The sequence below is a fragment of the Drosophila miranda genome, chromosome 3 (assembly GCF_003369915.1).
Source record: "Drosophila miranda strain MSH22 chromosome 3, D.miranda_PacBio2.1, whole genome shotgun sequence".
Classification (NCBI taxonomy): domain Eukaryota; kingdom Metazoa; phylum Arthropoda; class Insecta; order Diptera; family Drosophilidae; genus Drosophila; species Drosophila miranda.
The window spans coordinates 22,433,642-22,461,611 of record NC_046676.1 but is presented as its reverse complement, the minus strand read 5'-3'; the positions used below and the strand labels follow the sequence as shown (position 1 = coordinate 22,461,611).

Genomic DNA, 27,970 nt, shown 5'->3' with positions numbered 1-27,970 from the left:
TAGAAAATTTTGTGTGTGTTCTCCACAGCATATGCAAACCATGAAGAACCCAACCCCAATCTCAATTTCAGGTCCTGTCATGGGAGGAAGTGATATGGGATATGGGATATGGGATGTGCGTCCAAATATTTGTACTACCAAACCGAATCGCTTCATAACTTTAAGAGTCCCTCATCATTCTTTATATTTTTTCTTCCGGTTTTCCGGTTTACGGGTTTTCTTTTTCTGCTGGACGATATTTTCTATTACGAGAATTTCTCATTCGGCTCGTTAGCATTTTTCCGGTTATCTTGCTCCAGATTTATAGTGCTCATTGCCCCAATGGCTGGGGCCCGTCATTTATGGTCACCGTTTTTGACATTCATTGGCCTTTTTTCTCTCCGTTTCCCCTCGTCCTTGGCCGCTGCCCAGCGAGGACCTGCCTCGATGGGACACAAGACACGACACTCCACTCAAACTTAAATAGAAATGAGCGCATCAAGCGTGAAATTAAATTTGATAAATTCTATTTACGTAAAGAGATGGAAGATTTGTGGGGACACTTTTTGGGGTCACCGTCGAGGGAAGCGAGGATGTGCTGGGTACGGGGTGCTAAGGGTAGCTGGTCCTAGGTCATAATTTAAGTGTATCGAATGGGTTTTTTAACGCTCGGTTGTGCAGTGTAAGCATGATGGGGAAATAATCAAAAGGGCGGTAAATGAAGGTATTTTTTTTCTCACATATGAAGGCATTAACGATCCTACATATAATCTTTGTAGTCTTGATCACCATTAGAAGGCATTTATGAAACAGGCGTATCCATTTGTGATTTGATCTCAATCGGGTGGCTATTAGACGATGGATTTTAAAGGTATCATCCGTTCAGAAATAAACTCTTTTTTTCTTGTAAGTTAAGCTTAAACTCAGATCGGGGCTACGAACAACAGCAGATATGCAGAACCCCAGTAAATTGTTATATGGAAAAGAATAACGTAAGCATCAGAAAGGCGGGGAGCGGGAGTGCCCACACACAAACAGAACCGCAGTGGAAACAACCGCGGGAGCGGCAGGCCCCATCAAAAGGTACAGGCCGGAGAAAACATTGAGAACTTTTAATATTCACTCTTGTCGGCTGCATAAATTAAGGCCCTCAAAGGGCTGTGGGAGAGAAGCCGAGCGTGAGGGGCAGTCGAAACTGCAATAGCGAAACAACAAAAGTGGCGCGAAAGAGTGGGAGTGGAAAGGGGTAGAGGCTGCTGATGGAGCAGATAACATGCAAACCAATGGCAGAAGCAAAGGCACTCAACTGAAGAGCGCAGAAAGAGAGAGAGAGAGAGAGAGAGGAAACTCAAGAGCGGCTTGCAGAAAAAGACCAACAAAAAGAAACCAAAGATGATAATCGAGGCGCTGATACCCATCGTTTCTATATTGTTTAAGGATCCAATCCAACTAACATTTTTTTGGTTGAAAGATCTTCATAGAAAGTAAAGTTTTTCGAAGACTTGGTTCAACAGATCGAAAGGAAATCATGTACATATTCGTATATTGCTATTTGTTTTGATAGTATACCATTTAAACAGCTGTTTCTGGATTCTGATGATGCTAAAATGGATTCCGAAATCAAAATACTTCTTACAAGTGTATACCAAGTGATTCACAGACAAGGTTGATGTCGGGCGGACAGTGAAAGAAAGAATAACTACAGCTACAGAATATGTACAAAGCGAATGAAGTATGAAAGCGGATGGACAGGGGAGGGCAAGGGCTGCCAACTTGTGGCGCCTTTTGTTGGTGCTGGCCCTGCTGCTGCTGCTGCTGCTGCTGCTGCTGGTTCCTGTTTGTTATTGCACTTTTGCGTGCCGCTCTCGAACCCCAATGCATAAGAGACTGAAGAGCAGGCCCAAAACCCCGGTTCAAACCGAGAAACAGAGCAGGACACAGAACCCCGCAGAACCCAGACCCAGACCCAGATACAGTTGGGCCACTCAAACTCACTTCAATGAATACTTTATGGGTTAATAATCGTAAAACCATTCAGCGCAAGAGCCTCGCCAGCCCTTTGGGCCTTTTGCCCTGCTCTTCCCTGCTCTCTCCCCTTTCCATCTTCTCTCGGCCAAAGTTTTTGTGCGCGAGAATTCATAAACAATGTGCATAAAGCGCAAAATGTAGCGCTTCTGTTCGTTGGCGAAGACGGGGTGGCACGGGGTGTTGGAGCCTCGCCACGAGAAGGATGTCCCACTGCAGTGGCAAATTGTTGTTGTTTCGTTTGCCCGTTATTGTTGCAGGCTTGAGCGGCAGGCCCTGCCTTTTGGGGTTTGCCAGGTGGTACGGATGGATGGTTGGAACATCGTTTATGCAAGTTTTCCCGTTTAGCTGTTGATTTTCTATGTTCTGTGGGTGTTTCCAGAGTTTTCGTTGTTGTCAGGGTGTTCGCTGTTGTTGAAGTCAGTCGCTGTCATTCTTGATGAGGATGTTATTGTTGTTGAAGATGTTATTGCTGTGCAGGTGCTTATGCGATGGACAGGTGTGGGCGCTGTCGACAAAGAAGATTAGGGAAGAGTTGAAGCTTAGGATATTCAAGGTTGATGGGACACAAACTTCAAGCGGGTGGAAGCTTGGTAAAAGTCATGTTTACTTATAGTTTTGAGCCCCAGAAGTCTAGGGTCTTCGAATCAGCTATGAAACGGAATTGGCTATTAATCTAAGCTTTCATATATCGTTATTGAGCAGATCTGAAACGGTTATGCATTTTTAATGAATCGCTGATGGTTGCCAAGGAGTTGCCAACGATCTCCCTGCAAACCATTAATCTCTTTGCCCAATTTTAAATACACCCCAAAATGGGAATCATTTATCAACAATTGGTAGGGCTAACGTCCTTTTCCCCTGCTGCCAGGCTCAACCCACAAAACCAAAAGCCGAGGGCACGTTCATCCCCAGCCGTTGAGCCTCTTGCAAAGTTTCAAATGCCAATAATTCAAAAATAAATAACTCATACGCCGCATGGCCCTTTGAGTGGAGCCAGTGACTGGAGAGCAACAAAAGAGCAGAGTGAACGAAAACAATGAAACAAAGGCAAAGTCACGCCTGCCAAACGCTGAAAATGTTTCAGAGTCAATTGTAAATATTTCCTCCATTGAGTTTTATTTGAAAAGTTGCTTTCGGGGACTGGGACTGTAAAAATGCCACCACCTAATGAAAAGCAACCCCCAAAAAGCTGCTTGCCGCTGGGGCGCGGAGGTGTAAGCCATCCTACCTGGGGCCCCCCGTCAGGTTTTACACGCTCGTTACGTTTGATTTATAAAAGTTGATGTTTCTTCGTGTTGTTGCCGGCGCTGTAACGCGAACGCACAAATTAATTGCCGTTGTTATGCGTTGATAAATTGCGTATACGCCGCACTGTACGCCGGAGAGTTCTTTAACAATTTGTGAAGAGGGAGCAGTAAAATATTTAAGCAATAAATAAAATACCGAAGTGAAGTAAAGTTTAGTTTTCTTTCTGCTGCAAATATCATTCTGTGCGATGCTCGAATTGATTAACGCTTTCGTGGGAGTCTGTGGAGGTGGGGTCAAAAGTTTTCCGGCAATTTAGCAGATGAAAAGATATTTTAACAGGGATTCCTTACATTTAATTAATTGCCTCGGATTCCTTCTCAGGTGGGGTTTAGCAATGGCAGTTTAAGAGTGCTGTAGATCATGTTGGGCAAGGGCTCCAGGGTTTAAATGATTAACTTTCGAAATTGGTTTGCCAGAGGTGGAAAGATAATTTCGTTGGAGTTTTCTGGATCGGAAGATTATACTTTACATACTGTAAACATATGTATAGTGAACTGTGTTTTCATTAGGATTTGTCCGGCTGGCAGGTTATTAAGCACTTCCCTTCATTAGGTGACAGCACTCACCTGGTCCATATTCCCGCTGTCTTCATAATTTATTTTCCCTAATGTTTCCCTTTCTTGGAGTTTTTTTCTTTTCCTTTCGGCTGGACGACCCCTTGCCGCTAAATCCACATTGAGTCCGACTTTGGAGCCCTGTCGGCACTTTGTTTTAGCATTTCTCTTAATTTGTTTTGGCAATAGCTGAGGAGCAACCCGTCCCACGCCCACGCTCCTCCAAGTCCGAGGCTAAGCCAAGACTCTTTCAGCAGAGGAAGTGCAAAAAAAGAAACAATATTTCTTTTCCAGCTTCATTTTTGCGTGGATATTTCACTCGGACACGGACACCGACCCGGAGCCACAGCCATAGCCGGGTCCGGAGCCAGAGCCGAGTGCGGCGCCAGCGGAAATGAAAACTTAACGCTTATTTGAACCTTCAACAGTGCACATAAATCACCAGACTGATGTTGCCACCGCTGTTCGCTCTGTGGCACCGCTGGGGCCTGGCCCTGGGCCTCAGTCCCCCCTCAGTTCCCAGTGCTGCTTAGCAGAAAGCAGCTTAAATGCCATTTTGGTAGTCAGCTTTTGTGGCCTTTAGCAATCGCATTTGGACTCTGTTTGCTCTGCACTTTGTTCTGTCTGCGTTTTGTCTTTGGGCCCCGTCATAATTCTGTCTCTAAATATTTTTTTTCGGCCGCATTATGCTGATGACGATGATGATGATTGGGGGCATATGTGCGTGAAAAGCATTCCGTTCCTGTGTCGGCTCTACGTTCCGTGCCACGCTTTGCGGCGTGTGCAACTTCCGTTTCCGTTTGACGCAGCGGAAGCGACCGACGCCTGTGGCAGGCACTTTCACTGATTGCTCTGGCCCCCCGAAATCAACCCCCAAAAGAATATCCCCCCCCCCTCATTGTGATGTTCAGTTATTAGCAGAACAAATGCAACCCTCCTTCGGATCGGGCCCCCAAACATCAGTCAGCAATAAAAAGAATTTCAGTGGGGCGCCAGGACTGCATTTGATTGCCTCCTGCTAAATGAGCTTCGTCTCCGGGCGTACATTTTGAAGTAATCTCAAAATTTTTGCCCATTTGATTCAATTACACCTTTGGGTGTTGTAACTTTATTTTTGCTTCAACGTTGGAGCATATCGGGGAAACAAATGGCACGAAGCAGGAAGAGCCCAAAGAGGACCGATAGCTGTAGAAGGCGAACGGGAGGAAAAACCAAATTAGGGACACAACAAATGAGTGCAGCAGGGTGGGAGTAGCAGTGGCAGTTAGTGTTGGTGTTGGGTATGGGATGCGTTTTCGTTTGCTTCAGCTCTCCAGGCGGAGGTTAAAGGCGTATCATTCGGTGCACTTGGAGAAATCAAAGCGTGGATGAGTAGAAGGAGTAGGGGATTGGGCTGGAAGCGGATAGAAGCCACTAATTATGGGCGATACAATCTGTAGTTTTGTGGCAACATCAAGTGGAATTTCCAATTTCCCCCATATACAATTTCTTCATAACTTTCCATCTAATTTTGCTTCCTCCTTTCTAATTATCCACTGCTTTTCGCACAGTGTATCCAACTTGGGGTCATTTGAGCTCTTTTTCGCATCTTTGACCAAACAACAATGGGCGAAAAATGGGATTTTCGCGCTACTTTTTATTCAACGTGCCAGCTAATTTGCTGCAACAACAATGCAGGATTGCTACCCAGCACCCCTCACCCTTCACCAAGCTCGACCCTGACAAAGCGCCAACCACACGCTTATGGAAGCCACGCGCGTCCATCAGGGCTGCAAGTCGAGCTTTTCGGCTGGGCTTTAATTTCATGCTTACTTTAATGCGAACAAGAGCGAGCCCCACGCTATGGGATCTCCCCCATCCTATCGTTGACTTTGTGCTGTAGTTAACGGCTTTCGGGGTGGCAGAGGCAGCGGCAGCGGCAGAGGCAGGGGCAGGGGCAGGGGCCAAAGGGATGCCAAGCCTGTGTGGCCGGGGGTTGGCTTTGGAGGTTAACTACTTTTCATGAGCTTAATTTTAAATTGAGGCTGCAGCGCAGTGGTGGCGGTGGCGATGGCGGCGGTGGCGGCTTCATTTACTTTGTGCCTCGCCAACTTTGTTGCAAGCAAACTTTTACGCGGACTGTTTAGCAAAAGGCAAAGTTAAGTTGATGCTGCACCACACTCACGCTCACACTATCCCCCCAGACCCAACTGGTGGAAAAATTCTATTAGGCAATGCCAGCCGGTTGCAGGCCCATTGAGTTATTAAGCCAGCTAATTGCTTATTTGCACTGGAAAAAGGAAAACTGCTCAACGATCCGCACACCGATCCTCCCCCTCCCCCCTCCCTCTCCAGGCACTCGCAATTTGCACTCAACGCGAAAAATTGCCACAAACGCCCCTCGATTCCGATGGGCGGGGCAGCACTGATAGCAAATCTCGCCGCTCCATTCCCGGCTATTCACACAGAAACGCCTCCATCTGTCTCTCCATCTCTCTGCGGAGCAGGCGAAGTGATTTTTCCAGCCTTGATTTTTTTAATTGCTCACAAAATTGCACATGATCGTGAGTTTAATTAAAGTCTGGCTTCGGACCCCGTCCGTTCGTTGCGTGTTGATGACTCTATCGAGTGGGGCAAGCCATATCTATTAGATCTATTGAATTTATATATTTGTGCTATTAAAGCATCTTTGGAAATTAATATTTCATACAGAAATGCTCGATATTACAAGCTTACAGACCGTATCTTGCTGCTTTTTATAACGGTTACTCGTTATATCAGGGGTATATCAGTTTTGTGGTGGATGTGGATATGAGTAGCACCCAGAAAGAACCTTTTATCCTATTTCTTATAACAAGTGCTAGCAAAATTGCGAAAGAATGCGGACATACGTCCTCTTTACGAACACCGATACCAAGAGAGGGAGAGAGATAGAGAGAGATATGCGGCAGTTATCGGTTTCCGTACCACATCGGGCGCTTACGATAAAATATCTTGTATAAGTTACATCAATCATAAGCTCACATATGTATATATTTAATGGCTATACAAGTTCCCGATAACGTTCCCGCTTGTTTTTTTTATTTCACAGAATTTGTCATACATACACACTCGTACTCGTATCTTGTCAGTTTGTAAAAGTATAGTCGGATTCCAATTTTGCATAGTCGGAACAATGGTTTTAATCGGAATACTCGACTCGAAGACTGGTCTTGAATTGTTTATATCATCTTCATACATATACGCTTACATATATTTTGACGAATTAAATATACGGTTTGATCGCTGGAAACATATGCACGTTGTCTGTTTGAACATGTACATATGTATTGTATGTACATGGGTAAATAAATTAAATCGTACCGATTTGAGTAAAAGTTCGGATTATCAAAATAAAACCGAAGACCATTTCTATTACCTTTTGGAATCAGTAATTTCGAATTATACATCCCTCACTGTACTTGCATTGCTGTAATGCGATTTGGAATAATGAATATGCTTAGACCCACTGGACTAAGAATAGTCAGAAGTATAAATATAAATGGAAAGACTTGCTGGGCCCTCCTCAATTGATAAGGTGTGTCGCGTCTGTAGCATACAGCAGGATTAGATTTTCGCCACGCAAAATGGACACTGAAATACAACGTTTTTATATGGACAAGACTGTGTTTGTAACAGGCGGCACTGGGTTTTTAGGAAAAGGTACAAGGACTTTGTTATTATCCTTATTATTATCCTGGATATTTCCAGGATAAGTGAAAGCAAAAGATAAATTTTACCGTTCGGTTTTCAGTGATCATTGAAAAGATCCTACGAGCTACAGATCCGAAACACATATATTTTCTGGTCAGGTCTAAGAAAAACGAGGATGTCAAGACGCGCGTTGCAAAATGGATGAGCCAGCCGGTGAGTACCCCACGACTGTCACGCTGAAAACTCTCGCTCTCACGCCCTCCTGTTACAGATTTTCGAGGCACTACTAAGGACAAAACCAAGGGCCTTGGAGCTGATGACACCCATAGCAGGGGATTGTCTGGAGCCGGACCTAGGTATTAGTGATGCGGATCGTAAGCTACTGGCAAAAGAGGTGCAGATTGTTATTCACGGAGCAGCCACCGTCCGCTTCAACGAGCCCATGCATACGGCGCTGGCCATCAACACGCGGGCCACGCGCCTCATGCTGCAGCTGGCCAGGGAAATGCATCGCTTGGAGGCCTTCGTCCAGATCTCCACAGCCTACTCCAACTGCGTGCTGGAACACATTCACGAGCAGTTCTATCCTGAGAATTTTACCTGCTCCGTGGATACGGCGCTGCAGCTAAAAGAGACACTGAGCGCCGAGCTTTTGGACAATATGACGCCTGCCTTACTGGGAAAATTCCCCAACACATACAGCTATACGAAGGGCCTGGCAGAGCAAGTGATCCAAGGTGAGGCGGGTGACCTTCCGGTGTGTATCTTTCGGCCTGCCATTAGTAAGTGACTCCTCTTAGCCCAGTGGCGCTTCGATAACCTCCAATCTTCCCAACGATAGTATTTGCCAACTACAAGGAGCCTTCTTCCGGATGGATTGACAACCCGTATGGACTCATCGCCTTAATATACGGCATTACCTACGGTGTCCTGCACCTATTGCTTTGCAATTACAAGGCTCACGCCCCTGTAGTTCCTGGCGATTATTGCGGCAACATGGTCGTGGCGAGCGCATGGGAAACGGCAAGGAACGCAAAGAAACGTGCAACTCCAGCGATAAAGCCAGTGCCCACCATTTATAATTTCTCACCTAGCAACACAAATATTATCACCTTTGGGGATCTGAAAGATAAGGGCATGTACAGTGGCAAGCTGGTTCCGATGACCAAAATGATCTGGTACCCGTTCGTACATGCCACCACATGTCCTTGGCTGTTTAGTCTGGGCTGCATCTTTTACCACTATGTGCCCGGCTTTTTATTCGATATCCTCCTGCGGCTGAGTGGCGAAAAACCCCGTCTAGTGAAAGCCTACCGCAAAGTCCACGAAAATGTGGTGGCACTGTTCCCCTTCAATAAGAAAACATTTTGGTTTAGCAGGGATAATACTGAGGCATTATGGAACCATATGTCCACGGAAGATCAAAGCGTGTTCAACTTTAATATGGAGAATATGAACTGGGACGACTATTTCAAGTCTACCTTGAATGGTATGCGACTACATTTGTTCAAGGAACCACCGACGACAGCTTCTTTGGATCATGGACGTAGGATTCTATCTCGGTAAGTAGACTTCCGTAATACTCTTGTCGTTCTTGAGACTATCTTGGCTCTGTGCTTGCAGGTATTTTGTTCTACATTGCGCTGTTCAAGGTCTTCTTGTCTCTGCTGCCGCATACTTGATTTGGTTAGTTTTGAGCGTCTTTATATAAATAAGAGTTTAAATTTAACAGGTAAAATGGTGTCTCGGTTGAAAATTGGAAACAATAAATGCCATTGATAATAAAATAATGACACAACGGAGCACCTTATATGCCAGTTTCTAAGCAGAGTATCGAAGAAAATGCTGAATAGGTGTTAGTTATGCGTTGGGAAAAAAATATATTCATGGGATGGTATTTAGTCATTCTATTTCCTGTCGATCAGAATATTTTCGAAGCTAGTGATTGGCAATTTCAGACGGTTGTAAATAAATTCGTTCAAGTTGACTTTTGGCCTGTCAGACAGTGCAAATGTGCAGCAATATTTAAATAAATGCAACATTTGCTCTGTGGACTGTGCAATTTTCTGTTTTTAATTTACATATCAATCCGATGAAGGCGTGTTTCTCATAGTCAGATAAAAGTGGGGAATGATATTTATAGATAGAATGGATCTTCTGGATTGTAGTTTAAAGTTTTCTATCTCTCTCGTTCACGGTTATGATCAAAGAGCACTCTGCTACGGCTGTTTCTTCTACCATTACTTTTTTAATTTGAGTTTATTTCAACTCTTTGGGCCCTCTCTTCACAGCCCACACAATTGCGGATTCCCATTATATCCGCGTAATTAATAACTCGTTGCAACTTTTCAGACATTTTCGTGGTAAATATGAATTTAAGTTGTCTTCTCCGTCTACCACTAAGCATTATGCACGCTTCCCTTGCTCTCTGCTCCTCCTCCAGATGTGCAGGAGGCTGCGAGGATGCCAGTAGATACATGCACATGTGTGTATGCGGAAAGGGCACAACTTTGGCCAAAAGCAAACCACTTAAATTCATTTTAATTCAAGCGGCAAGCACACGAGTGTGCATAGCCAGACCGACTAACTCATAATATTTTCACATCGCACACACTTGCCGTAAAACAATTTTCATACATTTTTGCTTTGTTATTTCTTCTGCGCCGCCCACTGTATCACATCCCTCGGTCCAGTGGTATGTATATATACTCTACAGGAAGGGTTTGGCGATTCCAGAGTCATGTGTACAAAGTGTTCCCTCACCGCTAAAGTTATCCGACTAAACCTTTGAGCACTACTTTTACTACAACTCTTAGTAGTAAGTCGGATCAAATCACTATACCTCATCGCTTTCGCTATGGCTTTCTAGAGAACTCATCTCTCTCATTCGACCTCGAAGGGTATCAACGGCTTCGTTGCCCAATGCTCTGCTTTCGTTTTTGTATCTTTTTTTCCTTTGGCTTTTTTTATGTTTTTTGGGAATGGAATGTCTAGTGCGTCTCAAAGGGTTTCACACTTTGTGTGTTTGCACCGGAAGCCAAAGGCTGCATATGAAAATATTTGTGAAGCCTTCCTTCTGCAATGGTGCGGCCCTTCATGGATCCGCGGGGTCTGAAAGCAGACGCACTATAAATATTTGAAGCTCATTTTGGTTTCAACAAATTTGATTGCACTGCTTTAAGAGGGGCCTTTCTTTCAGCTGTCAGGTGTTTCTACTTAATAAATTAAGAAATATTTAATATTGCCCCCAGCTGCATTTCTTGTGAAATCTATGCTGTTTTTTTGAGTGCATTCCATTTTAATTGCCAGCTGAATGGATAGTCATCAATTTGGTGAATTGCACTTGTGCAAACACCTTAAAATGCCATAAATTCTCAAAAACTATTTATTGTTTTTATCGCATGACCCGAATTTGCAGACAGAACAGAACCGAACCACACAGAACTGAAGAGAGCTGAACTGAAACCCTGGTGGAAAATGGATGACCCTACACATCATTCATTGCCATATCCTTCAATGCCTAAGCCATTGTTTTTTTGGCCATTGGTAAACAATACGACAAATTGGTATTGCATTGTATCGTATCCCTCTGCATCGGTCCTCTCTTTCACTCTCCGTCTAGCGTTTCGGTTTTTGCAATTTTCGCAAATTGTTTTTATGCAAAATATTATCGTTTAACTGCTGTTTCGATTGCAATTATACATACACACATATAGTATTGTGTGTACGTATTTCTGCCATTTATATAGGCCATTAATATTGTATTTCGGTTGTCTGCCGAATCGATCCGATCCATAGAGGGCTATACTATGGGTTTTTGTCCCGTCGCATAGATGAAATTCCGTGCATTCTCTACAGCGATTCTGATTTGGCTGCTGTTTGCATTTTTGCAGTTTTGCAGCGAAATTAATTTGCGTAAATTGTATTAAATGCATGGCCATGCCCAGCAAACTGTGCAAATTTTAATTGAATGCCTTTTGTTTGCCTCTGAATTATTTTGCCATGTTTTCTTTGGCCATTCCCATTCCCATTCCCCTTACCGTTCCCGTTGCTGTTGCGGTTATTGCCGGTCTTGTTAAATCGTTTGCCAATGCAATTTGATTGGCAATCCACAAAAAAACCGGCGCGGATTGCTCTCGAAATGATAACTGGATAAAGCGGAAAAACCCGCCAAAGCCCAGACACATCGTTGCCATTCGACGCTAATTGCTTTATGGATTGTATTATGTTTTAATTATATCACCAAAAGGGAATCGAAATGCTTTTGTTATTCCGTAAATAGGGTTTGTACAGGGAGATTAGTTTCAGCTAATCATACTGAACGGTAGGATTTTCTTAAAGTTTAGTTTTGGGATATGGGTTGCACCCATGCACCGACAGCTCATTGGATTCGCATCTCCATTCATTTTAAAGACCCGATTCTCCTTGAACTCCCTTCAAAGTTCCCCAATCAACTCCTACAACGGGCATTCCCGTCCAGACATTAATCAATCAGTTCCCGCGGAAGCATGGCCAGCATCCATAACTAAATTATGGGATAAATTACAATTTAGCCAGTGGCCAGAGGAGGTGGCCTTAATTAAAAGCCAGCGAGGCGGGGATTGTTGCACTTGCAATTTCGCAAATAAATCTTTTAGCACAACCGCAAGACACGAGACGCGTTCAAAATGCTAAATTAGTAAAATGTCACTTTCGCTTTCAAGTCGAGAGGGAAAATTCCTGGGGAACTGGCTGGGCGCATTGTTGTCGGCACGGATCAAAGTGTCGGAGCGGCTGCGACGATGGGGACAGAGATGCGGCAGCCACATAAATTATCACGGCCTAAGCAGGCGCAGACACTTGCCAAAACTGGCGGCCCTTACGGGGGGGACAGAGGCTACGGAATTGGAGCTGGTGTCGTGCGAAATGTTCCACATGTGGCTGGCAATGCATTGACATACTTCAAAGGCTTCTGTGGCGCAACCAAATGGAGAGCAAGAGAGTGAGTGTCTGCTTTAATTTTTCGGCTTTAGACTATAAATACTTTCCAGGGATTACATTTGGGGACAATGCATGCTCTCCCACTCAAGACACTGAAGAAACTTTCCAACAATCTACACCATACAGAAAATGGTTTGAATGCAGTTTCAGTGATTTGTAGATGTTCCACCGAAGGCTAAAACAAGTTTGGCACACTTATCGAATCACGTTTAATAAAATTAAACAATTTATAGACCCTTTAAGCTATGAAAAGCGCTGGACACAACTCATGTGAACCCCCTAGGCTTAAGGACTGACCTGACTAGCCAGGAAACCTCATATCTCTGTTGGCACACATTTGTGAGAACTGGATTCTTTTAGTGCTCCGATACCAATTCCGTTTCAAATTGCTTACTGCAGTTGGGGCGCCCCCGGACATGGCTGGGAACTGGATTTGGGCCAATAAAACGCTTGCATGCATAAATCTTGAGCTGTTTATTGGGCAGCCGTCCCTGCGGAGACCGTATACACCGAGACCGAGTATCTCATGAATCGTGTTGTATGGCCAACCGACGGCTTCCTGTGGAACTGCCTGCTAATGTTTGTCAATTACGTTTATCATGAGTGTCCGTTCAACGCAGAGAGACAGGAAATTAGTCAGATGTGATGTACGAGGAAGTAGGAATTTCCCTCCCTATGGAAGAGCAAATCTAATAAAGATCTGGAGTTCCGATGTCGCATCTCAGGGGCAATTTCAGATTGAATTTCATTGGATCTCATGGGGTCAGGCCAACGACATCTTTATTCCATCGCTTGTGAACGTGACTTACCCACTTTCCGATGTCCATCAGACAAAGTTTGAGGCCGAGTAGTAGCTTGCAACATTTCCATATGTTAACTGCCGTTCTGGCACTTTCCAACACATGTCACGCACTTCTCGAACAACTTGGAAAAGCTGGAAAAGCCCACGCCGGAGCAATTTCAACTGCACTTCACAGCTGGCCAGAAAAGACCAGACCAGAGCAGACCAGACCAGAGCAGACCATGCCAAAGCCCACGCTGAAGAGCGTCCCCGTCTCTGAGCAATCTGTAAGTGGAGCGAACAAAATAATCAAAATGAGAATAAAATCAAAACATTGCGGCCCAGGCAATTTGCATGCGGAGAACCGGCAGCCAATGCCTAGCCAGTGCTGAGCAAGCAGTGAACGGAAAGCCAACAACACTTAAACTCCCAAGGGAGATCGGTAACAGCTTATTGCTAACTAGTGTACTTTCTTCAAAAATGTGGCCAAAGTCATAAATATGGGCTCAAAGTTAAGGCGGAAGGTGGTCCCCAAATTGGCCAACTCTTCGACGTTATATAGCAACTGCTGCATTTAGCTAGTTCAGCTATTTTTCTTAACTACCAAGACCAGCTATATGCTCATCACGGTTATGCAAGCCACTTGAAGACAACGCCGGCGGCGCCTGTGCAGCTGGCAAGAAGTGTGTTTGAAGACACTTGTTGGCTGCCTGCCAGGGGGCACGGAATGGGATGGGGCTGTGGCATGGCAGATGATGATTATGGCTGCGATGATGATGATCACGGCCGACGACAGCATAACAAATGAACATTTAGATGAAGTTGCAGGCAATGCCAGCGGCCTCCACGGACGCCTCTTTTAATTCTTTCTTTCCCACTCAGACGACAGGCAAGAGGGAGTGCGAGTGCCGGAGCCAGTGCGAGTGGGAGTGGCGGAGGGGGACGGGCGAAAGGAGTTGCATGCAGCTTTAATCAAGCATCAAGAGCGTGTATACGCGTCGTGTCTCTGAGAAAAGTTTGTCTTTGGCTGGAGCGACGGACTTGGTTAACTGGCGGACAACGTCATCGTGTTATTCATCATACAGAAGCGACTACGACTGTGGCTCCTCGTGGCTCGAACCTCGAACTCCATGTTCAGCTACCACTCTTCCTGCAACTCCAACTACAGCACCGTCCCCAGCTCGCATTGCCTTTATTAAACGTTAGCCTGTCAGGCTCAGATTGGGCTTTTTTCATACCCCGGTAGTCGTTGAGTTCTGGGGGTATATTGTCGACGTGCTCAGAGAAAAGTATGTAGTATTTTTGAACATTAGCATCTAGACCGGATCCTCATGGATTTGGGGAACTATTCATAGTATTCTATTAATTGGCCGCTTATTTTCACAGGATTCCTCAAAGCGGGTATCCTTTAGTCGATATATATAGTAATATTTGTGTTTTTCTTTTGTTGTTGTTGGTGCCTATGGCAGCTGCTGTCGGCTCTCGGCTGTCGCTGCTGCAGTGCGATGAGTTGTTGAAAAGTTAAAATGGATTTTACGCAAAAGTTTTTAATTTGCTGCTGTTATCCCACAAATCGTTGACCGTTGAAGAAAATTTCTATTCTCTTTTTCCCGCTTGTAATTATAATCTTGCTGCTCCTGCTCCCGCTCCCGCTCCCGCTCCCGTTCCCGCTCCCCCCTTAACTCCTTTGCGAGCGAGAAAAACTTATTAATGGCGGCTTAAGAAGATTCCACCATTTCGTTTTAGTGTGACCAAAGGCGGCGCTCGTTATGGCCCAAATGACAATCATCGATAGTCTTAAGAAAATTTGAATACCGATCTGAATTTGAAAACAAACTCATTACAAACTTTCCGCTTGTACAACTCTCATTGTTCCTTGAACTTTTTACTGTTGGTATGAAACACTTTCAAAACCAGTTCCCTTTCAACTTTATCAGCCACAAACAATTTTTGCATTAAAACTTACACAATGCCCTTTAAGGACCAACCAACCCACGCACAATCTCTCAGTCTTTCAGTCTCTCAGGCTTTCGAGCCAAGTCACCATCAACGTCTAGACATTGGTAAACAGAGTACAAAAGACTGTGTTGTGCCACTATTGAGGCGGAACAAAAGATCTCAGGCGAAAAGTGCGTTGGAAGTTTTTCAGTTTTTCTTATGCCACTTCCTCTGTGGCGATTAAACTGTCTTCGAAATGCATAATTGGGAGGGCCAGATATGAAGAGTTCTCTGGAGAAACGGAATGTTTGGAATAGAGTAGACTCTGGTTTTTACAATTATAAGATTCGGTGTACTCGCAGAAAACCAGTCTCCACATGGGATGCACACAATCTTCTGCCAACTGTGCCGCTTGTCTCGGCTGCATCTCTCCGGCCTCTCAAGCATTCACCAGGCAATTTGCAATTTATATTTGGTTAGCCAAGTTGTCAAGGAAGCGGCTGCACTTGCAACGTGAGACAATTGCAACAGGCTGCACACACAGACACGAATACAGACACATGGGCATACACAAATTAGTTAAATTACAGGCGCTTCTCTTTTGGCTTAGTTGATTAGAAAAAGTGGCATCCAGGCGAGTTGGAGTTGGCGAGTTGGCTCCTGCAACATCTTGGCATCTTAAGCACTCGATGCGATGTCGCCCTCTCTCTTTCTTTGCGTGGCTCCTATCTCTGGCTCACTCAGCCAGCAGTGGGGCTCGTTTTCTTTGGCAGCTTTTGCCGCTAACGAAGCTCAATTCGAGCGCCAAATTGAAATTGATTGTGACATTTGATCATGCGTTCGCCTCTGCCTCCGCTTCTGGCCTTGGCTTTTCTTTGGTAAGAGGCATGAACGGAGCCTGTGACTGGAGACTGACAGCGGTGGCTGGTTGTTGTCTATGGAATTTGTGCGGAAAATTGCTAAAACAGTAGGCGCGCAGGTGTGCCTCTGTCTCCTCCTGGCCCTTGCCATTTCCCTCTTTCAATTTTCTTCTCTTCGTTTTCCACCTTGTCACTCTCCGCCTCCTTCAGATACGCACCGGATTAATTGGACGGATGTGCATTGGGCTGATGAGTTGAGCCGCAACTGGAGAGGACTGAAATGCAGCAAGCCGGTGGGCCTCTCTGTCAGAGATTAACTTGAGTTTCACTTTAAAGTCCACAACAGAATGAGAAAAAGTTAAAATTGCTTGGGCGAATGGGAAAAATGCCAAGACTCGGGCAGGAAAATGGGAATATGTGACTGCTACGAAAAGGGTAAGGTAAGCGAAGGAAATGGATAGGTAGTGAGAGGAATTGAACTACCATATGCACATGGAATACCACCTCAGATGGAATTAATTGGAGATGGCTACCTCTTGTAATTTGGATAAAAACTTTGGACCGCCTCCCTAACCCATAGATCAAAATATGACCAGCTATGTTCAGAACTCAACGCGCCTCGTCCCAATTAAACTTTGTGGCAACTGTACCTCAACAATTACCCTCTCGTTGCCCCAGAGAATTCGACGATTTTCATGCTTCACCTGAGCAACAATTTACACAGTCTCAACTATCTCAAGAACTATGCAAAGCGACTCGAGACTTGGGGAGGCGCCACTCTACGGCTAAGCTCATCTCGCTGAGCATTTCGCTGGCAAACGAAAACGCGAACGCGAACCGAGAAATCCCCACATGAATAATTACCGCGCACGCAGTTCATTTAATTTCGCTTTCGGTGGGTGGGGCGGAAGAACCCTTTCGCTGGAGCTCAGCGAAATGCGGCAGGCACATGAATGGAAATATTTAATGAAGAAATTTATAACAAAGTTTTACAAATGGCGGCAGACTGTACGGAATGGCTGCAGATGCGTATCGGGGGTGAAAAACAGAGGGTTGGGCCATTAAAAAAATTATGAACATTAAATGTAAATTAAGCTAATCAATTAAGACGAAATTGTGCTGAAGATTGGCGACGCCTTCGAGTATGCCATGGCCTTAAAGAACGAGTACGCACAAAGAGGGAGAGCGAGAGTCAGCTTCTGGCCCATTTGCTGCCCAACCCAATTAGCCATTAGAAAGGGGACTCCCCCCGACAAATGACCGACATTTAAATGGGGCTGGAGCGGAGAGGGCAGCGATCAATTGAGGAATCTTTCACACCCCGCAACCCGCATAACCCTTTGCTGTGCTGTGTAGTGCAGTGCATAGCTGAGTTAATGATTGGAAATTAATTTATCAGTGGGTGAATGGCACGGGGACAGGCCAGGCCATTGGGATTAGGCCATTGCGTTGACAAATTGGTGGCAATTAGCTGGGAGGACAACGACCGACGACTTCTCCAGTGGAAGAACAGAGACAAAGCCATTGTTCGTGAGGCGCGTACAGGTACAGGTGGAGGCGGACAGCTCCACTTAACGGACAAGGGCTATCGATCTCATGGAGTTGAGTTATTGATACGAATCGTCGATGCGTTGAGTGGATGTAGAGAGAAAGGGATAGAGCTCCCATTGAGAATTAGATGAAGAAAAGAATAGATAGAAGAAGTAAGCAAGGATAATACTACTCCCGATGAATATACCAAAGAAGTATCGCCGAGTGTTATAGATATCCATTCAAAGCTCCATTAGAAGTGAGTCTTTGAACAAAATATACATATGTATAAGTATGTAAATATTCCAGTATAATCGTCGTTCAGTGGCATTCGACTATAACCACCAGTCGACCGACCCACTATGGTAAACAGTCGGTTACCCCTTTCAATGAAATTCTTTAACGACCGCCACTAACGAACTGAAAAATTCAAGCCAAACAATAAAAAGGCGTCACCAGAGCCGGGTAGCAACTGCCGACTTGAATGGGCCTAATCAAATTAAGTACTAATCCTTGGGAAAAACCGCGAACAATTTAAAATGATTGTTAAGTAAATTTCCCAAAACAATTACGATGCAGCAACGATTCTTAGAGAGCGAGGAGTCCCAGGCGCAGGCGCCAGAAAGCGCGATTTTCTCTAGCATGGGAGAATGTTATTTGTAGCATGAGAAAAGTGCAGGGATACGAACTTCAGACGAAGGACTGGCGCTTTACATATGTGTAAATTGTTAGCGAGCAGATGGCCATTGAACAAGACAAGACGACAATAATGAGTTGGCGTTTTTCGACTGGAAGTTGGTGGAAAGTGGTGCCCCAACTTTTTGGAGTAACTGAAGGAAGGATAATCCACTTAGGAGCGACTCCAAAGGCGGACTCCAAAGGCAGTCCTGGGGACGACAACGTTGCACATATGGCTGTGGGGGGGAAATTGTTTTATTACCCAAGCGAAGCCGTTGAGTGTGTGTTGACTGAAAACAAAGGTGCGCACAATAAATTACATTGTTACACGGAAACTTACGACCAGGACACGGACACGGACACACACATGGAGCCAGACACAGAGGGGAACACAGATATGGACACAGACACGGACATAGACAAAAACACAGACACAGACTTAGACACAGACAGGGGGTCCTCCTGGCAGGAAGTCAGCAACAAGCGTCGCGTTAATGAAAAGGATTTCTCTGCCATCTCCACATGTCTGCAGCTAGTTCTCCATCTCCATCCACTCCCTGAACTTGAAGTGACTTTCCGCTTTTGGGTTATTTAATATTTAAACTCTGGCCAGACTGTGGATGTCCTGAAGAAGGTGTCCCTTCTTTGATGTCCTCGACCCATTAGTGGAGGTCTCAACTGCTGCATAAATAAACGCCTCAGTTCATTAGTGAGTCTCGCCCCCAACATCGCTCGATTCTCAATTCGGAAAAGGGTTTACGGGTCTCTGCGGTTCTCTATTCCAACAGTTGCTGCGGTCGCCTTTGAGGCATGAAAGTGCGTGAAAGTGTCATAAGCCAGGGAAGCGGGAAGCAGAGGTAATGGGTTTTATGACAGACCACAGTAATGCGGCTTCAGAAACGACTGCAGTGCCATTTGGGGCATAGTTGGGTTGCTATTTGTGGGTTTTGCTTAAAAATTAATGATCTTTTAATCGATTTTGAAGAGAACTTTGAAGAGATTCCCTAGAGAAGCAGTGGATAATGAACTGAAACTGAAACCCTATTAAAAGTAGGCTTTGGAAACTCCCAAACATAATCGAGTCCCAGTAACCCCTGAAAACGTCACTCAAATTCAGTCACAAATCACAGATCAAAATTCAACAAACGCTCTTTTCATTAGCAATATTTTCCTTGGACTGTGTGCCCAGTGTTTGTGCCAACAGAAGTGGCATCCTGTTAGATTAATGGGTTCAGTCGTCAGTCAACTGCAGCCCCCTGCTCTGTACGTGAACATGAACAGTCCCCAGGCGGAGTTTGTGCGCGAGACGATCAGCAATCACAAGGTGGTGATCTTCAGCAAGAGCTATTGCCCCTACTGCAGCATGGCCAAGGAGCAGTTCCGCAAACTGAATGTGAACGCGACGGTGATCGAGCTGGACCAGCGCGACGACGGCAACGAGATTCAGGCAGTGCTCGGCGAGATGACGGGGGCACGTACTGTGCCGCGCTGCTTCATCGATGGCAAGTTCGTGGGAGGCGGTACCGATGTGAAGCGCCTCTACGATCAGGGCATACTCCAGAAGTACTTCCAGTGATCCACTTTCAAGGATACTGCTGCTTTTTCAACACTTAAACTACGTTTCATCGAATAAATACTCCAAGTTTTTCGCTTCTTCAAATGCATGTATCCCTTTAAAGAGTGCCTTTGCTATATCTTCTTGGTACACAACAAAAGAACAACAAGGCATGAGGTAGGTGGGGGGTAGGCAGGAGATGGGTAAAAATGCCTTTTATCTGCTCAATATGGCGCTCAAGTTGTTCCTGAAAGGGATCACAACGAATCGGGGGGGTGGTCTGGGGCAGGGAGACAATTATGCAGTGAATGCTGAAAGGCAAAGAAGGACTCCGGACTCGGGCTGACTGCGCTTTCTTTGCAGCTGCACACCTGCCTGCAGTCGGGGCATTATTTCGTTCCCCATTGTTGTCCCGGATGAGTTTTAATACCCATTTGCATATGAAAAATTGAAAGCATCAGCCCAGGAGGCGGCATCCAGAGGTCAAGGCTCTGAGCAATACTCTCAGAACAGTAAATTTCAAAGGAAAAGGATGTGGAATGGAAGATGGGGATTTATGTGTATGGATTGACTGGATTGACTTAGAATCCAGCCACGTCTTTAGAAAAATATCTCATTCTTTGCGTGGCAAATATCTGGGTCAAATTGAAATACTTGTAGTCCCCAAAAGCAAAGAGAAATCCCTCAATTGATTGCATTTTATATACGAGTATTCTGCCTTTCTTAAAGACGACATAAAATTGCTAGCAATTTGTTTTGTCGTTTTCGTAAATGGTTTTCCCTATATCTACTATTTGAAAATTACCTAACAATGTTAAATTACTGACACACACATGAAAGTTGCTCAGGAATATCGCCTGGGCAGGTGCAGATAAACGGGTAAAAAACGCCAGAGTACACGTGTCGTATGCGTAATTTGGCTCATCGATTGTTTTTTTGGTTCGTTCTTTGGGGTTAAATCGCGCGTAAAACCAGCAGCAAGGATTGATTGTGGAAATTGGTGAGCAATCAGGGTTAAACCTCATGCCAGAGTCATGCCATTGAATTCGTAAAAAGCAAACGGGCTTGCAATTGTAATTGGAATAAGATTCCTTGAATTGATGGGTGAAAGGTATTAATGAAAAAATCAACTAAATTTGTACATATGTATGCATCTACTATCAATATTTGATCAATCGCTTTACGACTTACCGCACCTATGATCTCATTATTGTATTTCTTGGCCACTGCTCCTTAAGTTTTCCGTCTCTTTCCTGTTTTCATAGCCATGGCTTTCCCCCACATTTTGGACACTCCCTCGAAAGTGTTCACTCTCCCTCTCGAGCACAGTTAACTTTATATGCAACTAACCTTCGCCAGAGCCAAAAGTCCCTACAATGTTGCTTGCATATATTACATTTCCCTGTGATGTCCCTCAACTTAGTAAGGGAGTGATACGTTTTGGCAGTAAAACTAACACATTGATAAGTGCCTGATACCGGTTACTAATAGATGGGATTTTTAAACGATACTCTAATCATATGATAGCTATAACTTTGAAAATAATGTTTCCAACCGATTAATTTTAGGTTTCATTCAAGCTTTTCCTTAAAATGCTTGGTAAACCTGTTCCTGCTCAGTTCTTGAGGGGATTTCCGCAACTGAAGATCCTTCTAATTTTGTTTTATTAGGTATTCTACTCTTCGGCTAGCCCGCTTTTGCATCTAAAATTCTGTAGTTGTTGGACTTATCCAGCGTGAAAGCTTGTTATGGCCACCAACACGAAGAGCATTTACAACTGCAATGGAATGGAAATTTTTTTATGATCCCCAGGCGCTTGGCCATAATTTTGTTCCTTTTTTTCTGCTGTGGGAGAAGGGGCACTCAAAAAAAAAAATGTTTAACAGTGGCATATAACTTTGTTTTAATTTGTTGAAGGATGAGTGCAATTGCCACTGACGGACTGACGAAGCGAGCGGTTGGACGTGGGGGTCTCCCGTATCTGTGTGCCCCAATAAAAAATGCATTTGGCAGTTTGATTGCGTTATTATCTACTTGGCAGATCCGTCCACGCCGGAGCAACATTGTCGCTCCGACTTTAATGTCCAAAGATTTAATGCAGAGAAATTTTGTAATGGCTAATTTAACAGGGCGTGGCCGCACAATGTATCTCCAGAGGGAGACCATTCAATCTCCCAATTATCAGAGCGTTAGGTTTTCTATTGTACTAAGAAAATATCAAAAAATTTATTAGAATTCCCTCCTGGCAGACAAGTTGCCCGTTTGGATAGTTTTCGTGGCATCTCTCCCGCCTTTGGCCTCCTGCCACCTAAGTTTTGTGGCAACCAGACCCTGGCTAGACCAGCCATATATCATATAGTTGCCCTCCGAACGCTGTCTGCCTCGATGCATGCGCATGTGTGCATCTGTGTCTGTGTGTTTGAGTATCTCTGCGTGTGTGTATCTGTGTGCAATGCAGCTCCTCCTTCGCCTGTGATAGACGATTTATTAAGCGTTTTATTATTAGTTTTCTCGCTTGGTGGCTTTTGTGGCATTTTTGATTACAAATTCCGGGCATCAAGTGTTGTAATTATCAAAAAAGAAAAAAGACCAACCGAGTGGAGCGGATATTCCATTGTTGGAGATTCTTTTTGCGGTTTCCGAGAGATAGAGATTGAGGGTTTAATAAATTTGCTTCACATCTGCTTCTGGTTTGGGCGACTTTAAATGGTATCTAATTTTGGCTTTGAATAATTATTGAATGTGTTCCCAAAACTCGTTCAATCATCCATCTAATGACATCCCATCAAGCTGAACGACTCTTCCCTGTAAGAGCGGCTTGAAATGTGTTAAAATTTCCCAAAACGACACTCGCACGTAACATGTCATGCCAACATATAATTATATTAGTGCCTGTATTTCTTTGTTTTACACATGCCATCCCCATACCATCCCCACATAGCCCTCATCCTGTGGATTGCTCATGGAATCGGACCTCCAGCCAGCGCTGACTTTGAGCTTGTCCAGGCCATGCTTTGGCCATGGCCATGCAACGGAGATCTTTTCAGGTTGATAAAATACAGCGGGCGGGTCACCAACAACAATCGGGGGAGGCAACGCACGTGTTAACAAGGATGCGATACATAAAATAAAGGAGAAGTAGAGCCAAGTGAGGAAATAAACCCTAGAATGACAGGAAATATGTGTGCGTGACATTGTTACTGTGGGCCTGGAACCGGAAGCAGCAGTGGGTGCCTCCTATTGTTGCTATTTCTGTGAACACGAAAGCAACAGGATATACAGAAAATATGCTACCTGGCTAAGGAATGCATGACAGCATTAATATGAAATAGAAAACCCCAGAGAACGACAGACAACGGGAGAGAGGATTCCGTTGCCGAACTGCAATTACACCAATTAAGTTAACAGCCGTACCAAAGAGTGGTATCCCTTGATGTTGTAATAATTGCATTAGGTGAATATTAAAGACATATCACTGGGTATCTATTTGGGGATTCTCTCACAAAACCTGAACCATAAATATTGTATTAAAATCATAGAATGGGGGAGTAGGTGTTGCCACAAAACTTTGGCCTTAACTTTGAGCCTCGAACCCCTAACAATTGGCAGTTGCAATTCCCTTTGGGATGATCACCCCCGTAATTTGATACCTTGCGATAGCGTTTTAGCTAAACTTTCAACTTTTGGGGCCATTAATCAATTAATTATGTATTTTATGAATATTATAGGAGGGAGATGCAGACGGGGGATACTTTGCCATCATCGGGGCGTTCCGAACGGAGCTTACCTTAACGCGACCGCATGAATATTTTAGCTAAATGTTTGGGGAAAGAGTTTTCCTGCGCCTTCAGCATGGAGCTGCCGTTGACGCAGATAATAAGTCGAGACGAGGGCCTTTTCCCAGAGAAAAAGGGATAATGAGTTTGCTTCCAGGGAGTTGTTCATCAACTTTCTAAGGAATAAGCAATAAGAGCATAAAGCAGTAGAAAGGAAAAAAGGAACCAACTTTCCGACTAATTAATTAAATGCGCTATAAAAATGTTTGCTGCTGTTGGCGCTGGAAAAGTTTCAGCGCGATTTTACGGGGCTTGAAAAATGAGCGCCAAGAATGTTCCAGCACCACAGAGTGCAGGACGGGCAAGTGCTCAAGTTATTCGAAAATGTTTTCCCAAAAAAATTATGCAGGTGTTTGCCGGTTGGGGGGCAGGGGATCCCCATTGCCAAAGAGAGTCTTCTCCCCACTGTATTGACAATTTTTTTGTTCTGTCACGATAAGGAAAAGTTTTTAATGAGTTTGCCAAATGCCGCGAAGTGCCGCGGATAACTGGAGATGATTTGTCGGCACTCGAAAGTTTCGACTCATGCGAACCTTAGTCACGATTAATTCCTTTTTTGTATTCGGAAATTTTATTTCAGGAAAAACTTGCTCATGCATGTTTTCTTATCGAAATGTTCTTTTGATAAAGCTATGTCCTCAAACGCAGCTGAATTTACGGTCGCATTCATAAGGACCGGCATGGGTACAGTCGTCTCTTGAAAAGTCTTCCTTCTTTGTGCAGTATCAACAGTGGATGATGCACAGGACGCGAGTACTACTATGGGCCTCTGCATACTCCATGTAACCCCTGTAACTGACACCATTTCGGTTGATTTCGGATTGGATCAGGTTGTAAGCAGTCTTCAACTGATTCATATGTCCAGTGCAGTTCCAGTTTCAGATCCATCATCTTCCCTCCCTCTTTACAAGTCGCTCATTTGTCAGCATCATTCACAATAGCTGTCAATGTCCAGGAACTCTGACCCTTAGAATCCCCCCACGTCATTCAATGCGTTCGCCATCCGAACTCCACCATACTCCGCATCCGACTCCCCGTAGATGTACGCACTCCATCACATACCTGCCCCACACATTAATGGTCAATTTCATTTCGATTTGATTGTGTGCTCCTGGGTCGGACGAAACCAGACCTACGAACAGGCTCTTGCAAATTACCGCCGCCTCCTGTGGTGCGCGTTCGTGGCGCTCATTGAATTTCCACCCCAACCCCTTTTCGAAGGACCTCATGTGGGTTTGTCAAATTAGCGCATCGTTTGTTGTGTGCTCCTTTCCGGGGAGAAGGCATGCCACAAAACGAATTCCAGGAGAAAAACTTGTTCACTTTAAACCAAGTGCCTCACAGGCCATTTCCTTGCCACTTGTAAGTCGCAGCGGGTGCGGAGGGCCCCATGCAAATCACAAATTCACAATATTTCAAAGATTTCTATGCAAATTAAATATTGGCCCACGAATTTATTGTGTCAAGGGATAACTCAACCATAAGACTCCAATTACCAATGCCTCTATACATGCTATACCATCAATTCCATTCTGCTATCCAATCCAATCCAATCTCCTATCCAATCCCTCCCTGGGCACACATCAATGGCATCCACTTTGGTATCGTTATTTGATGGCATCGCACAGCCTTTGCCATTCATCAAACAAGCGAATGGATATTACTTCATCGAGTACAATATTAAATACTTGAACGGAACGAACATCGAAATTGTCAACGGACAACCATCGAAACGACCTCAAAGTGGGGTCCGCTGTTTGGTGGGGTTGGGGTTGGGGTTGGGGATGGGTATGGTGTTGGTGTTGGTGTGCAGGTTGGCAGAGGGAGCTTGAAACAAAAGTAAATTGCAATAAAAGTTTTGTAATTGACAAACGGACAACAAACAAAACTCCACTTCAGTTGTCGTTTTGCTGGACAGCAGGAAGAGCAGCATCGAGAGAGGCAGCAGGGGGACAGCGGGAGGACAGCAGGAGGAGCACCAGAAACAGCAGGAACACCAGAGCCCAGCAACGGATGGTATGTGGTTTGGCCTGGAGGAGGATGGCAGTCTGTTTTTGTCCTAAACAACTGGCGCTCAAATCAACAAAAACCGATTTTGCCCCCGAAAAACAGGAAGCGGCAACAGCAGCGACAGCGTTGACAAAAACTGTAGGAGGCCCAGTTCGTTCCCTGCTCCAGTGGCTGGCCTGGTTGTCTCATCATTTCGTACATTTGCGCCCGCATATTGACTTTGAGTGGGGGGCGCACAAACGATTCACAGATTTAAGAAATAAAAGTTTAGTGCCCCAACAGGCAAAGCTGCCACCAATGCCAAACGGCTAACCCACACAGACGTAGACTCTGAGCACACACACACACCGAGACCCAGGAACAACAGGGAGTTGTACCCTCTGTCAAAGCAAACAAAAGACGCGTCTGTGGTTGCACCTCCCGTCCCGATTCGAGCCCGCTAGTTGTCGAACGCAAAATGTCGACGGTGGTTAGGACTTTGACTTGTTTGGTGCCAGCGACAGGATAGAATCAGAATCGGAATCAGGATCGGGATAGTTGAATGGCGGGGATGGTACTCGTAGGATGGTTGGATGCTTGACTGGGCTGCAGGGCTCATTGGGTACGAGTAAATAGACTCACTCGATCCGTGCACCAGAGGAGGGAAATCTGAGTTGAAACCATAGCAAAACAAGAGCAATCTGCTTAAGGTGTTGACTAAAGTTAGCCTTCGACTAAGTTACGTTAAGAGACTTACGTACTTACATGTCATGCATGCCTCTTCCTATACTTGTTTTTCTCTGTTCTGTTTGCAAAATGCAATTTAAAACAATTTGTCAAGGAGAAAGGAAACCAAAGAGAAAGCCAAAGAGAAACTTAAGCCGAAAATGTGAAAATGAAAATAATAATGAAAGAATGAATTATGAACTTCTATATACTCTACAGAGGTCCCCGAAGGACCTTACCACTTCCGCTCTCGCCCCGCCACAATCTCTCTTACAGTGTGGTACGTGAGTGGAAAGCGAAAATTGTGTGGCATAAAAATGATTGTGTGTATGTTAAGTTTGGCACGCGGCACGCCTACAATAAACCGCAAAAGTCATAAGAGTGGGAGATGGCGATAGAGATATATAGTACATACATACTTACATACATACATATATACATAGTTCCCCCGTTGCCCGCAAAAGTATGCAGCATATTTCACAGTTCGAGGCAGATGGCAGCAAAACAGAAAAGGACAAAACAGACCCCAGGGACGACAGTGTGCCCCAACTGTCAGCACACGCCTAGACTCATAGCGTTACTGTTAGTCACAGTACGCTCCCATCCACATCCCCATGCCCGTCCCATCCTTTCAAATAGGGAGAGAATTTTGACTTATGAGCGCTCTGGGCGTAAGTTATACTTAACTACATGCCGCAAAAGTTGCCACAACTTTATTGCCATTTCATGTGCCATTAAACACAGCAGAGGGAAAGAGAAGGAATGAGTGCGTGCGAGTGAGATGACAGGCGACACCGAAACGGCCTGCTAATCTGTTGATAAATAAACAAAATGCACAACTTGATGGCTTCATTCCCCCACGTCCCGAAAACCACCAGGAATACGAGTGAGTGTAAGAGTCGTTGATAAATGTCATGGCATTTTTACCTGTGCCAACAATGGCCACACTTTTTCACCATCCTCCTGCTCCAGCTTCTCCTCTTCAGTCATGCTGCTCACGTCGCTAGCACGCAAATGTGACCAGAGCCATTGAGAACGCGCTCTGTGGTTGTAGCTATTGTCATCCATCAGAGTCAGACAGAGATAGTAAGGGAGAGTGAGAGAGTGGCGTAATATTCAAATAAAGAATTGTCACCTTGACACGTCTGAGGCGTGCCCAAATGGTTACCAATTTACCCAAACTCCACGCTTACACTGTCCTCAACGCACTTTCGCTTCCAATATCTATTTGAATATCCGATATCTTATTTATTCATTGCTCAATTCCATTCATTGCCCGAATTGAAGGCGGCAGAATAGATTCATTGATCATCAGATGGGCTACGATGTTAGGCCTTAAGGCCTTTCGGTTTATTAGCAACGGTTAAAAAGCACAACTGTAGCGGCTCGATCGTTCTAGAGAGGGCTATTGCTCTAAAGCTTGGAAATTAGTCAGGGCTTACCAGATCCAATTGGAATTGACCAGCGTCAATAGGAAACTGTCTAGAATGAGTTTAAATAGATTCAAGCCTTTGCAAAGAATGGGTCGTGTGTGGGTCTTGGTGGCATCACTCCTG

General features: G+C 44.8%; 2 protein-coding genes across 2 annotated transcripts; both read left to right on the top strand.

Annotated features, from left to right (window-relative positions):
- Positions 1 to 7,406: 7,406 nt before the first annotated feature.
- Positions 7,407 to 9,343, top strand: LOC108159764 (fatty acyl-CoA reductase wat). The gene is made up of 5 exons (XM_017293323.2): positions 7,407 to 7,550; positions 7,642 to 7,754; positions 7,813 to 8,323; positions 8,383 to 9,103; positions 9,165 to 9,343. The coding sequence occupies exons 1-5, from the start codon at positions 7,475 to 7,477 to the stop codon at positions 9,250 to 9,252; spliced, it is 1,509 nt and encodes a 502-aa protein (XP_017148812.1). The 5' UTR covers positions 7,407 to 7,474; the 3' UTR covers positions 9,253 to 9,343.
- A 10,062-nt stretch (positions 9,344 to 19,405) lies between these two features.
- On the top strand, positions 19,406 to 19,968 carry LOC108159772 (glutaredoxin-C4). Its single transcript, XM_017293331.2, has one exon. The coding sequence runs from the start codon at positions 19,534 to 19,536 to the stop codon at positions 19,882 to 19,884; it is 351 nt and encodes a 116-aa protein (XP_017148820.1). The 5' UTR covers positions 19,406 to 19,533; the 3' UTR covers positions 19,885 to 19,968.
- The last annotated feature ends 8,002 nt before the right edge of the window (positions 19,969 to 27,970 follow it).

Bases quoted from the DNA above. Each gene is read 5' to 3' on its own strand.
- LOC108159764 (XM_017293323.2), top strand. From the start codon at position 7,475: ATGGACACTGAAATACAACGTTTTTATATGGACAAGACTGTGTTTGTA. The intron at 7,755-7,812 runs GTGAGTACCCCA...CTCCTGTTACAG, and splicing joins CAAAATGGATGAGCCAGCCG to ATTTTCGAGGCACTACTAAG. The intron at 9,104-9,164 runs GTAAGTAGACTT...CTGTGCTTGCAG, and splicing joins GGACGTAGGATTCTATCTCG to GTATTTTGTTCTACATTGCG.
- LOC108159772 (XM_017293331.2), top strand. From the start codon at position 19,534: ATGGGTTCAGTCGTCAGTCAACTGCAGCCCCCTGCTCTGTACGTGAAC.